General features: G+C 40.2%; 1 protein-coding gene across 4 annotated transcripts in view; it reads right to left on the reverse strand.

The window, feature by feature from the left end:
- DPP6 (dipeptidyl peptidase like 6) overlaps positions 1-14,326 on the reverse strand; it is a 537,867-nt gene that overhangs the window by 47,057 nt on the left and 476,484 nt on the right. For all 4 annotated transcript variants that reach the window (XM_039712305.1, XM_039712329.1, XM_039712320.1 and 1 more), the window contains 2 exons: positions 4,882-5,036; positions 3,201-3,298 (listed from right to left, as the gene is read on the reverse strand). In XM_039712305.1, the coding sequence (XP_039568239.1) occupies positions 3,201-3,298; positions 4,882-5,036 (253 nt within the window). The remainder of the gene's footprint in view (positions 1-3,200; positions 3,299-4,881; positions 5,037-14,326) is intronic.

Genomic DNA, 14,326 nt, shown 5'->3' on the forward strand with positions numbered 1-14,326 from the left:
CCATGGGTATGGGCTGTGCAGTCCCGTAATTGATACCTTCAGGAAAAGTCCCATGCAATAGTGAGGAATGCAGCCACCTAGGCTGGAAAACACAGGAATAAATCTAGTGATTGTTGCCTTCTCAGAGCCAGGGCATGGTGCTACCAGATGTCCACCTCTGCAGCAATTCAGGGCTCCACCACTTCATTTGTAGGGCACAACTCTGGCTGAACTGCCAAAGCTGGTGATGTTATAATATACTGCTGGGCCATGTGGGCCAAGAGAGCCTTAAAGTATAATAAGACTTTTTACAGCATCCAGTCTATAAAAAATTTATTAGTTCATTTGTTTGCTATAAAATATGTATAAGGAATTGTTGCTCTCGTTGGAAATAATGTGCTGTATCACTGGAGAGCCCTTTGTGTTCTGGCAAGAGCTCCTGCATATACTGAAGAGAAAGGGCAAAAGCACAAAGGTCTGTTTGTCTAGAAAAATAACAAGCTGGAAATTGATTTTGTACTTTTCAGTAATATTTAGTGCCTGAAATTGGCTGCGGGGAAAAGGAACAAAAAGCCTCAATGCTTGCATCCACTGCACTGGGGGAAGGATATGCCCAGGTGATACAACAGCAGTCTGAAAATTTAGAGTCCGAAATAAAATTGTAATTTTACTCTTCATCAGCAACAGTGTAGGCCCTAAGAGGAAAAAAAACAACACAGCAAAATTAAACTGTATAACTGTCTCTTCTTTCTCTCTAAAATGAACTGAACAGATTCAGCCTCCCCAGAAAAGGAATGTGATTTTAGTACTTATTGTAGCTTGGAGCATTTTTTCTATAAATACAATTTAAAGTTTCAAGGACATATATTCAGTTTTTACATCCCTCTCACTGTTTGAACACAGGAGCCACAGTTCTTTCTCAGGAACTTTTGATTATTATTTTAGGTGAATCATGGTCTTCCCTACCACCCCAGAGAAGGGCATGGAGTCTCAATTCCCCTCTGAACCCTCTTCCAGTCATCAAAACCACAGATAACCCAGCCCACAGATAACTGCAGATACCTGGTGGTCATTATTCTAGTTTTTGAATAGTGTGGAGTCTTTAATTTCATTTACTTCCATTCACATGTCTTCTATAGGACACCCAAGTTTTATGGTTCTCATTTTGCAGAGGAAAATGAGACAAGAAGATGTGATTCATCTCAGCTAATTTTCAACACCTGCTGCTCCTGCAGCTGCACTGGCTGAGCAGCCAGTGGAGAGAAATGGGAAATCAGTGTAATTCCCAGGCCTCTCTGCCTGACCTGTCCCACATTTTATGTGGAGCTGATCAAAGGGACAACCTGTGTCTTCCACAGGACAAAATCCATACCAGCAGGTCCTCGACCACTGCATTTACAGACATCCACACCAGAGCAAAAGGGAAGGGACACTTTGTTTGAGCCCTGTCAGGAAGGGTGAAGCCATCTTGAGTTTTGCAATGGATTTCCACATCCCAGTAAAGACATTTTTTGATTCCGTTTGAATCATCTGAGACTGAGGTTATTGGGCAGAAGCCTTGTTCATGCCCCAGCTTTCCATGGCTGTTTCCTGGAGGCAGGAATCCCAAGCACGAGGTGTGACCCTACAATATGAACACCTGCAGTATGGCCATGGTGACAAATCCACAAACAGCACAAAGAACAGATAGTGATTTATTACAGACCAAGGGACAGCAGCAGCACAGCCCATGGTCCCTGGGCACAGACAGTGCCTCGGATCCAGACTGGAATTGTCTGACTTTTTCAATTATTTATTTGTTTCTGGCCCATGCAAGGGCCAGTGATGATTTCTGCTCTTGAGGGAGATAACACCATCCCTCAATTTGCCACTTGAGATGCAAATATGAGAAATAAGCTGGGTGATGATCGAGTTCTGACCAACTGCAGATGAAACTCTTGAGGTCCAGTGGTTTTCACCAAAATAAAAAATGCCTGCCAGGCATTAAATGTTACAGTACTACTTTTCACCCTCCAATTTCAACCCCTTCCCTTCACTTTCTTTTTTTCATGGAAGAGCATGACATTGAAGAAAACTTGGCAAAAATGTTCAGAATGAAAGATATTTAAAAAGTGATCAATATTGTACATTTCACCCCAAGTATGTTTTCCCATCATCATCTTTGCTTTGTTTTTTTCTTGGTTTTATTACTTTTTTTAAAAATTTGTTTAGTTTTGTTTTGTTTTAACTGAAAAATATCCAATTTCTGTGGAAAATTTCTGGCTTCTTTCAATTTTGAAAGAAAAAAGGCTGTGGCATATCTCTACTTTATTCCCAGCTTTATTAATTACACTAAATCACTTTGCTCCAGATAAAAAGAACATGAAATACCACCCTGTCCATATATCATCTGCACTGAGCACACTGAAATGCTTCAGATAGGATGTGTCTGCTGGAAGATCCTTATCACCAGCTTCCCCTGCTTTCTTGAGATCCCTTCTGTAACTGCATGAACAGTACATCCCTCTTGCCTATTTTAATAACATTTTATCACTCTAATCTTCTCATTTCAGAAAACATATGCATAATGAAAATACACCCCTATTGCTCTGGCAGCACTACTTCTATCATCCCTAGAGATAGCAATTGCCATGGTTTTGATGAAATATACAGGCACTAATTAATTATGGTGTATTTTGCATCATTTTGCAATATTGATTGCAACAAAATAATTTATGGCCACCCATAACCATATAGAATAAATTTATGAACAGCACTTGGATCCTGCAGTTGGAAGTTATTGCTGTAATTAAAACCTTTCTGAGTCTCTCTGTTTACAGAGAATGCTACCAAAAGAGAAATTGTAATGCTCAGGAGCCACCATTCTGTTACTGTGATGGGGATTCTGGAATCCTGAATTCCCACCTGCTGTGCACAGGTCTGAAGCTGTATTTTTGAAAGGCAAATACCCATTTGGTTTGGCCAGAGCTCATACATCTTCTTTTGCATAAATGTGTTTGGATTGTTTTAAAGTTATTCAGGGTAAACCTGTTCTAATATATTGTTCTATAAAATACATGTAAATAGACAAGTAAATGGAAAGAAAAAAGTGGAGCAGATTTACACAAAATGAAACTTTTTGATAGCAGCAGAGAAAGGTCCAGTGTTAGAAACTGTAAAATTATCTTGAAAAAAGCCCCATGGGAACTGGGGTCAGCATTCAAGGGTGAGAAATCACCTACCTCATTCTCTGATCATCTGGGGGAGTCATTTCCAGGTCATGAGTGGGTCCATTCAGACCAATCACATGCAAAGAAATAGTTGGATTTTCCATTCCAGCCTGGATTTTAGAAAAGAATAAATTACTATATCATGTACAACACAGAATGGTTTTGGTTTATTGTATCCCCATGGATTATGAAAAGCATTCCCATTGAACAGGATATGGATTGGACTGCTGTGGTCTTTCACAGGGAGGCTGCAAATCTAGGGATGTGGCACAGAGGTGTGGAGAGGTTGGCAGGCACAAAAAAAAGGGCAATTTTACTCAGGACACTTCTAACCTTAGTAAAAAATCCTACTTTTCATGGCAACTAGAAATTTTGCTATTTCCTGCACCTTTTGACAAAAGATTGTCTAATAGGTTGATATAGTGAAATACTGATTAATTTTGTACTGGGAGAAAGGGCATCTCCTGCTGAGCCCCTGATTTCCACAAAACCTGCATATTTGTGGGTATCTCTCCTCTTAAATTATGCTTCAATTTGAACCAGCATGTGAGCTCTTAGGCAACCAGTGCTTAAAGCAAGAAAGCCAGAAGGAATGGCTGCAGCAGACACCCCTGTGCTGCTTTAGAGCAGGAAATGCCAGCAGTAACAGCAGCAGTGAGTCTGTGCTGCTGGAGAGCTGTGTCAGTGCTGTGCACTCCCTGCAGGGCTGCAGCCAAGGGGACATTGGCTCTTCAGTCTTTTCTGTCTTTCAGGCACAGCAAACCTCTAAAAGCAATGTCTCCTCTGACATTAGGCCATCCTGGATATTCTAAAGAAACTCAAATACTACATTTTCCTTCTATACAAAAGGAATTGTATACAAAAAGAATTTCCTTCTATACAAAAAGAATTTCCTTCTACATAAAATTCTATTCATTTTCCTTCTATGCAAATACAGAATGTATGTATGTATGTATGTATATAGGTATGTATATCCATCTGTATATCATCTATCTACCTATCACCTGTCTACCTATAATCTATCTATCTATCTATCTATCTATCTATCTATCTATCTATCTATCTATCATCTATCTATCTATCCATATATTTATAATCTATCTATCCATCTATCAATCTCTTATCTATCCATCTATCCATATATTTATCATCTATCTTTTTATCTCTTATCTATCCATCTATCTATCCATCTGTCTATCCATATGTTTATCATCTATCTATCTATACATCCATCAATTAAAAAAAATCTAAATATAGAAATGTATCTAAATATAGAACTATATCTAACTATAGAAGCATATCTAAATATAGAAGCATATCCAAGCACAGAAATAAAGGAATTCCAAACCCCCAGACACCAACAAGCCCATCCTGGAGACAAACCCACAGATAACATCCAAGTTCCACCCATTCCAGCATGGAAGGAAAATTGCTTTTGTGTGTGTAAAAGGCAAGGATTTGTAAATTTTATTTTCATTGTATATAGTTACTAATTCTCATAGAAGCAGAAAAGTGCAATTTTACAAATGCAGCTAAAGAATGTGTTAAATGCACATTTACTGAGGAACAGCTGATCTGTTTATTTTCATTGCTCATAAGTGTGCCTTATTAGTCTCCTGTCTGAGCCTACTGGAAATAAACAATTATTTATTTCTGATGGAGCAGCAGGACTGATTTTTAAATTTCCCCTTACCTTTGGATAATGGTAAGTTTTAACAGTAGGGTAAAGGATGCCTGTGTATATTGGGATCTCCATGGTGGGGACTCTGGAGGCATTAATTGTTGCATATGCCAGCCTGGTGCCATCAGGAGACCACCAATGAGCAATGTGAGTCTTCAAGATCTCCTCTAATTAAAAAAAAAAAGAGAGAGAGAGAACAGAAAAGAAAAGGCTATTAGAGGTAAATTACTAGTTAGCAATAAATGAAAGAGTGCAGATATGAAAATCCCAGTCTAATCACAGCACAGGGAGGATGCCACAGGCATATCAATCAAAAATACTCATCAAATTATGCCATATACACAAATGAGCACAACTGATAACAATTAGTCTATATTTATAGGTTATTAGGCTTAATTACCTTTGCTGAAGAAACACCAAATTATTCATATTAGTACACACACTCATGACAGCATAAAAGGCACTGCTGCTCCTGCCATGTGTCCTGCACATGATTAGGGTTCGCAATGTCAGACTAGACACATATCAATCAATTTAAACAATGTTTATTCAAGTGCTTCAGCAACAATTTAAATATTCCTAAGTTCTGTTGTAAGTTGGGAATAAATAAATATAGATATTTTCTGTAACTTAGGAAGGGCTGGAACTTCAAAACAAGATACCAGACCATAGAGTCTGTGCTTTGGATACCATCTTGACTTTTATCCCTATTTAATTTTTAAAATCACTTTTGGAAGGCAATTTGCCATAAGTAGCCAGGGCTAAGGCTACTTTATACCACTGAATTTTGGGATTTATGAGATTTGAGTAATATAATTACCAATGAAAAGGTGCTCAGAAAAATGCCAATGCAAACATGTTAGAATTCAAGTATGGAAGAAGAAAACAATATTGCCATAATGTTTTTAATACTGGCAGAACCTAGTTCTTATTAAATGCAAATTTAAACAACTTCTAATTTCTAATACTTTTCATGTAATCCAATGTCCTTCATTGTAAAGATGAGTTCATCTTACAGATCTGCAGAAAAAGCTATAAAATCACTCTTGGTCCAAAGTGTCTCCAGTTAGTGACATTTGGAAGACATTAACTTAGCTTTTTAAACCTCCCATTTTGTGAAAGACAATAATGTAATACATTTTCATTAAGAGGCTTAATATCATGTGAGTCATTCCTATTTAAACCACCAGAAGGGCTTGCATATGCTGCACAGATTGATGGGCAGGAAGATGGGTCCCATTACTTTAATGTGAGAATAAAAATTAGAGAGGCTACAGAGTGTTTCTAAGCCTTCACCATGAAGTTCTGCTGCACAGGTCCAGGCAACTCCAATATCTGCTGCCATCACTGGTTTTTGAAAAAAGGGATGAGGATTTTCTGAGTTCAGATCCACCAGATTTGTACATCACCCTCTGATGACCCCCCAGTCCAACCAGGACATCCCTCTGGTCCGAAGAGTAAAAACTCACCAGACTCTGTTTAATTAAAAAAATTAATTGGTTGAGCAACCCTTGGAGAATAGACAATTATATTTTCCACAGGGTAAATAAACACTTTGTTAATCAAGACTTGCATATGGCTTGGAATAAAACTCAAGGTAAAATCAGAAAGGGTGCAAGGGAAAATTCATCCTCAATGCATATGGTTTTCAGAAATAACAAATTAATTAATCAATTCTTAATGGCAGCATGTAAGTGGGGCTTTTGGAAGATATTTAGGAAGCTACAAATGTTTCATGGGAAAGCACATCTGGCAAATTTGCTTTGCTGCATTGTCCCACCTGTTATATGTACATTTAAAAGATTCTGCTTTTGACTTTTATACTGGTTGCCCATTAAAGAGATAATGAAGAGCATAAAGGAAAAGGAGTAAAGATGGATGGCACATGAATCATTGACATTTAACATTAATTAGGAATGACTTTATTCAGCAAACATTTTCTCCAGGATCTCAGACTTAATGAAGCAGTTCTGCTGAAGGTCACATACCCAGAAAGGTTTTAGTGCAGGTTTCGTGGTCCTCTGTTAATGAGATTTAATTGAGTGAACCTTTTCCTTGAAACAAAGCCAGGACCTTGCTGTTATTAGAAAGATCAGTTAGTTTTAGCAAACCAGAGAACATTCTCATGGACTATAGAATGGATTAGTACCAGAAAGTTCTTTCAGCTAAAAGAAAAAATTATTTGCAATTTGCTCTTGTAGACAGTTTATTCCTTGTGTTTGCATTTAGCACATGCTCTGAAAATCAGCTTCATCCAAAACTGCTGAGTTTTTCTAAAGTTAGTTCAGATCCTGCCTCGTGTGTGAAAAAACAGATTCTCCTTATACACTAAAGCCCCCCTACATATTTGGGCCATGACATCCTTACTAAGAGCATAAAGTGATAATTGATTAAAACTTTTGCCCTCTTCCCCAGAGCTTGCAGTCATTGAGTGCCTCATGATGTCAGGACGCTGTGAGCGAGCTGCTGAGATTCCTCACAGTCAGATCCTGCTGGCTTTGTGCTCTTTCTTTCTCCACAGTTTTGCTTGCCAGCCCCAACTGAGCATGCAAACTTGAAAAGTAGTGAGAATAAAGTGTGTGGCTGCCTTAGCTGAACAAGGGCTGTTCAGAGCTGCTGGCTGGGTTCAAGCACAGGGTTTGAGACAAGTTATTCCATCTCAGCACATTTAGTAATGAAGCACTCTGAAACAGCTGGATGACCCTGCTCATGAGTAGTGACTCTTCAGTGGGGACATGGATTAGCCAGTGATGTGTTTGTGCTCAGGGAATGTTACAGGATGTGTATTTTAATCCTTTATTTCTAGTTGACCGAGGCCCAATTGAATGATCATTTCAAAGCTGTGTGAAACAAAGAGTCTATAAATTACCAGACCCTCAGGAAGAGAATTTGAAGTCCTAGGTCAGAATATATTCAGTGACTACTGGGTATATACCCCTCTTAGAGACTTCAATATCATTGGAGGAGAAAACCAGCTGGAGGAAATAACAGAGGTGTGATGTGAGGAATGCTCCCTGAGCTGAATTCAAGGCTGCTGCATTTGTGCATTTTGAGCGTGGCTGTCTTTGGAATTAGGACCAGACCAATACCCAGACTGAACCAGGCTGCCCAAAGTGGGAATGCCATATCTTCTGAAGGATGTGTTTCCTGGTGGAAGCTCCCCTGCTCACCATCAGGGAGCAGAAGGAGAAGTCCCTGGTGGTGGTTCTCAGCTGCCAAGTAACAGGCTGTGGTTAATATAGGATGGGATGCAGCATTTGGCTATGATACCATGTGGGTAATCCCTGGAAAGACTGAACAGTGGATCAGAAGCTGGGTGGACATTTCTAGCAGGTCTGTCATCAAAAATTAGCCGAACATGTGTAAAGTTAAGCAGACATCAGATTGTTGCAAACTGCAATTTAATTCCAGCAGCACTTGCAAGAGCAGTGAAATGGGAGATTTTTATCTCACTTCAGGTAACAAGCTTCTCAAGGAATCACAGCAAATGAATCTGGAAGAGACCCCAAAAATCGTCTGGCTCATTCCTCCATGGATAATATCTACCCCAATCCTGTAAGGATCTTCACAAGTGGATTTTGCTATTCCTTTTGATACTTGTACAGCAACTTTAGCCATAGAACTCAAGAGTTTATAATTGTCATGTCCACCTCTATCTAAGCACTGAACAATCCAGTGAAGTGCATTCAGACCTCTGAATTCCTTGATAGACTCAATGCAGGGAAAAGCACCAGGCCTTAATCTTATTCCACCTCCGTAGCAACCAGCAGGTTCTGGAAAAAAAACTCCTGTACACACCACACTTGTAAATCCACAGAGATGGTTTAAATCTTCTGAACCATAATCTGCCATTGCGGCATTTCTAAAGACATTTCCATGACAAATCCTCTTCCCAGGCTTGCACAGAGCTCCAGACTGGCAGAGTTCCTCTTTGCTAATGAACATATACATGTAAATGACCATGGAGGTTTCTTCATGCTTTTCTAAAATTCAGCTAGTTCTGCAGCCTTTGTCCATCCTGAGTCATATTTTCGATATTTTCCTTTCTGCTGGTTCAAATTTCTGGCTTGCTGTTTGGAAAAGATGAAGCCTTTACCAGTGATAGACTGAGAAATCCATTAGTAGCTTAGAGATTACTTCCATTGATATCAGGAGAAAAGAACTGAGAAAAAAGATAATTTACAAGTAAAAAACTCCACATTTCCTGGGCCTTCTTGTTAGAAGACACAATAACTTGCAATTTTTAAGTGTGAGTTAACAAAAAGAGAGAGTTGCACAAGAAGACAAAGGTACTTGAACAGGCCACCAATCCTCTGACAGTTTGACCTGTACCATTGCCACTCCTTCCTATCACTAAAAATAAAATAAATAAAAAAATTCGAAGACATCAGCATTTTAAGGTTCAAAAAACTCTCAGGGCCAGTGTTACTTATTGCTGATTTGGTAAATTACAGCAGTTCTGAGGATCATAACCAATGGCTCTGTTTGTGTGATGTATTGTAGCTGATGCTAGATCATGAAGTATTTGGTGTGCTGAAGACTTTTTGCTGTTTTATTAAAACTGTTAATAAAAAGGAATTTCAAGCAAAATGAAATTAAAGCCTGACATAAAGGCCATGGTTTACGTTGGGAAAGAAAGCTCAAAAGAAATTGTCAGTAGGATGCATCAAAAGAACATGAGAGGAAGAGAGATCAGAGAACAGCAAGAAGGTCTAGGAAAGCAGAAAACAAAGAGTACTGAGATAGTGAAACCCCAAGGGTTCTCATAGAAACATCAAACAAATACAAATGCTTATTTGACAGCTGCCATCTGTTTTAAAATCAATTACTAGATCATCTCAAAGCACCAACCACATGTCCAAATCGATGACTATTGTAGAGTGTGAAAGCAAGTATTTTTAGCCAGTTAGGGAAAACTCATTGTTCATATTCTCCTTTACTGACACGTGTTTCAGGGATGGCTGTGGAAAATGTCCTTTTATTCTATGCAACCAAATTTTTCTCTCAGTTGCTGTAGTGTAGGTCTACACTGACTTCCATCAAATCATTGTAATAGATATAAAATGAGTGTAAAAAAGTAGTTATGTGTATGTAAATAGTATAAAACTGTTCTAGATTACCATACCAAATCTACATTTTCCTGTGTTGACATTATTTTGTGCTGATGTCAGCACTGCTGCACTATTGATTTCAGAGCAATTAATCCTCTTTCACAGTTGTCTAATTGAGCCAGGTGGAAAAAAAATGCAATTTTGCAGGGTTGCTGAACAATTTAACAACCTTTTGTAGAAAACATAAAAATTTATGTGGCTGAGGTCAAACTATGAGCTCAGCCCAATTCCACAGTCCCTGACACCGAGATTAGCTTAGCATGGTGCTGATATCACCAAGGGTGTGGGTTTGATCCCTGTGCAGGCCATTCTGAACTCAATGATCCTTGTGGGTTCCTTCCAACTCAGAATATTCTGTGAATCTGTATGCAAACAACAACCCTTCTCAAGCTGCTTGTGCTCTTGTCCAAGAGATCCTTAAGAAAAATGAGCTGCAATGCTCCCAGAGATCCTCAGGAAAAACAAACTGCAATGCTAACCCCTGTGACCCTTTATTCCAACCCAGAACACAGAGTCTCCTCTGCCACTGACAGGCAACAAGCTTAGGAAGAACAAACTATTTCTTGAGGATGTGCTTTAGAGAGCCCTTGATAAACACCAAACCCTTGATCCAAAATCTCATTTTGGAGGGCGAGCAGCTCCCATGTGTTTGGCAGCCATGAAAAGGTGGCAGCCCCTCATCTCAGGGAAAGGAGCCCAGCCAGGAGTTCTGCATCTCCTCAAGCACGGGAAGGAGAGGGCTGCAAGTGTCATTAGCTCCTCTTAGTCATCACCTGGTTTAATTGCTTGGACACAGGTTGTTTTCTACTCAGAATGTTGTGTTGAGACAGCAGGAGAGGGTTTGGCCAGTGCTTTTGCCTCCCTGTTGTCAGATGCTGAGGGCCAGGAGAGAGGCTCATTTCAGCAGAGTGGTTCATGCTGGGTTCATTCTGGGTTCATTCACTGGGGAAAACCACTCTTTGTGTGTTCTGTGTGGTCAGCAGGATCATGTTTTGCCTCCACATCTCTAAAGGGCCCCAGAGCTGCTGTGCAGCCTGAGCCAAGCCCGGGCTTGGCAAAGAGGCAAACCCCACTAAATGAGGGCACAAATGGGCTGTGGTCCACCTTCAGTGCTGTGAGCTGGAGGTGCCTCTGAGTGACACCACCATGAGCTGCAATGCTCTGGAGGCAGACAAGTCACTGTGGGATGTTGGTACCTGGCCAGAATCCTGAGGGAACACACAGGAATGAAGTGCAAACAGCATCCAGCCAAGTCAGTGTGTGCACATCAGAGGCAAATCTGCCAGGCAGCCTGGCCAAATCCTGACCACTCCAACCCGGCCTCCTCATCCATACTCCCAACTACCAGCATTAAGCACCAATGTTTCTCTAGGACAATCTTTAGGACACCGATCCCCAAGAAGCAGGATGAGATCATGTTAGCGTGGGACCAAGCTCCTGACAGACAGAAGAGATGTTCTGAGGCTATTAAATTCACCCTGTTTCAAAACTGTTACTTTAATGTGGCTTGCTTATTTTGGTTTTAGTTTTGTTTGGTTGTTTTGTTTCCCCCTGACCCATTGATTCTTCCAATTTGTTGTGTTTCCAACACTAAAGGATTCTGTGCTTGCCATATGAGTCAGGGCATTAGGAATGTTGTTTATAAGGTTATTGGCAAGTAGCTGCCAGACCTTCTTGACAGTTTGATTTGCCTGGGAGCTTCAAAAGCTGGATTTATTGAACACCTGCCTGATCCTATCTTCAGGTACACCTCCACAGCCCCTACAGAATACACACAGGAGGCCAAGCTCAGACTGTAATAACTAAGAAATCATGAATGTTTAAAATCTCCTTCAATCATGCAAATGCATTTGTTGGAAAAAAGCCCAAATCAACCACCTAACAAAACAGATATACACAAGTATGAGATGTCATCTGAGACATACAGGTGGATTTTTACAAATAAGAGAATAATTCAGCTACTTAAAAATAGTCAAGAGTGTCACCTCCAGGCCACCTTCACGCTGTGATACACTGAGTGCACCCAGCTCTGCAAATCCCACTTGAGGAGCAAAAAGCCACGGAGAGGAGCTGTCCTACAGATTTCACATGGATCCTGGGTACCCAGCAGGAGAAATAAGCAACTGCCCAGGAGGTCTGGCACCTCTCCAGAGCCATCACAGCAGGCAGGCAGGGTTACCAGGCGTCATACACAAAGCCATACTGTCCTGTTGCACATCAGTATTTTGGGCTGTCCTCTTTCAAATAAACACACCAGAAAAATGTTGAGTCACCTCCCTCTCCTCTTTTTCAAGTTCCTTTCTTTGTGCTTCTGAGTTTTTGTTACCTGTACCCCATCCTTAGGAATCCTTAATTTCCAAAAGCGTTAATGATTAATGCCCACAACTGCTCCTAACAATTAGTGAGTGTCCTTTGGTTGTGTGAGTCACTCCCAGTGTCAGTAACAACCTTTGGACCATGGTGACAAGACTGACATGCAGATGCCAGCAGGTCTGTTATCTGTCAGGATGTCCAGAGGTAATAATGAAAATGAGGTTTGAATTATGAAAACGGAAATATTAGCCATCCTCCCCTCAGCTATTCCTATTTCCTGCACACACTCCAAAGAGCAAATGCATTTAGGAAGCCACATCTGCAGTGGCAAACTGCTGTCTGCCACTAATGTACAATAAGAATGTGTTTTTCCACCACCTGGCACAAAACTTAAACCCACAGCCTGTTGTCAGCTCTTCATGAAAGCCTGTTACTAAAGGCACTAAATCTGTAAAAACATTTCCTGGCAGAAGTCTTTGAGCAATTTGCAGTGTGGGTCACTGATGTGAGAGTGAAGGCTCCCTGCAAGGTCCTGTTGTACCTTCTCAGCTGTTAAGGACCCAAAGAAGAGAGAATTCATCTGGCCCAAATGAAGTAGGGTTTCTTTACAGACAAATCCTTTTTTTCTTTACCCCTCTGGTGCCACTGAGCAGGTTGCTATGGCTGGAAATGCAATTTGCTTATCTGTGCAATGCAGTGAGACAAATCAGGGCTTTCATTATATGCCGAATATTTCTCTATTCAGACATGCTCAAGAAGCTTCAACTTCACCTTTCCTTTAAATTAAAAGTTACAGGTTCTGTCTAACAAATCTGTGGGGTTTATGATAGGAGGAAGATGGACAGCCAGCCTTGACACAGGGGATCCATTTCAATAGCTACAGATGTATCAAGAAAGTTAGCAATCACAAAACCCTCTGAATCAAAAATTCATTAGACGATTGCAATAGTTCAAGAACACAAGTGCCCAAAAGCAATCTCTTTTAATGTTTCATAAAGAAATATGAGAGATAAGAAGACTGAACAGCCTGACATTGCTATTAAAGAACTTGATTCTTCAACCCCATGGATTTTTATCAGCACTTGCACAAGCTGTCTTTCATGTGAATTGCTTGCATGATTTATTCACCCTGAGCAGCACCTGCTAGTCACCTAGTCTGAGTGCTAATAAATGTCAGTTAATATTGCAAAATACAGCCCTGCTTTATGAAACGGGAACTGGAGCAAATTGACTGAATTTAGTCTAGCTCCTAATTCCTTACCCAGTTTAAACAGCAGAAGTCATTGAACAGCCATTAAAAAAAAACCACTCAGGGTATATATTGCCCTGCTATGGCAATATTCCCAGAGGTTTCAACTTGAACAGTGACTCAGGACCTGGCTAACTGAGAGATTTAGCTCAATAATGACTCAGAGGGTGAATCTGATTTTACAGGACTGAATAATCAGAGGAACTACTGAGATCAATAGAATCACCAAGGAATAATAAAAAAAGAGAGCTGGATAAAAACAGAATTCAAATTAGCTTACAGCAGTATTTCAGAAAAAAAAATGTTCTTATCAAATAAGAGGAACATTTATTAGTAATGAAGGTAATGGTATGTAATCAGGTTATGCCACTGATAGATGAGTGGGGTTTGATGACTGTGTTTGTCAGAGTTGTGGCACTTGCATGTTGAGCACAATTCTGCTCTTTCCTAGGTGTGTGTTTTGAAGGTCATCCACTCTGGACCCAGGTAAGAATAAAGAAAATACAAACATCTCTGCAGGATAATGTCCATGCATCAAAATCTCTTTTATCCCTGCTATCAGGAAATACCAATTTCTTTTACCAATATTTTTAATCTGTAGAGTCCAGTGCAGCAATCCTAAATTTCCTGACAAAATAAGAGGAAAGCTGTGCCCCTGGGGCAGGGCCACCAACCAGGTCTGTGCAGCTCTGGTTGTCAGTGACAGCCTAGAAACTCCCATAAACGAGTCAGGAAATAAACCCCAGTGGGGATGGTGTGCAGAATGCCCAGTGGGGAATTTCCA

The sequence above is a fragment of the Passer montanus genome, unplaced genomic scaffold (genome assembly GCF_014805655.1).
Source record: "Passer montanus isolate IOZ18808 unplaced genomic scaffold, ASM1480565v1 scaffold10, whole genome shotgun sequence".
NCBI classification, from domain to species: Eukaryota; Metazoa; Chordata; class Aves; order Passeriformes; family Passeridae; genus Passer; species Passer montanus.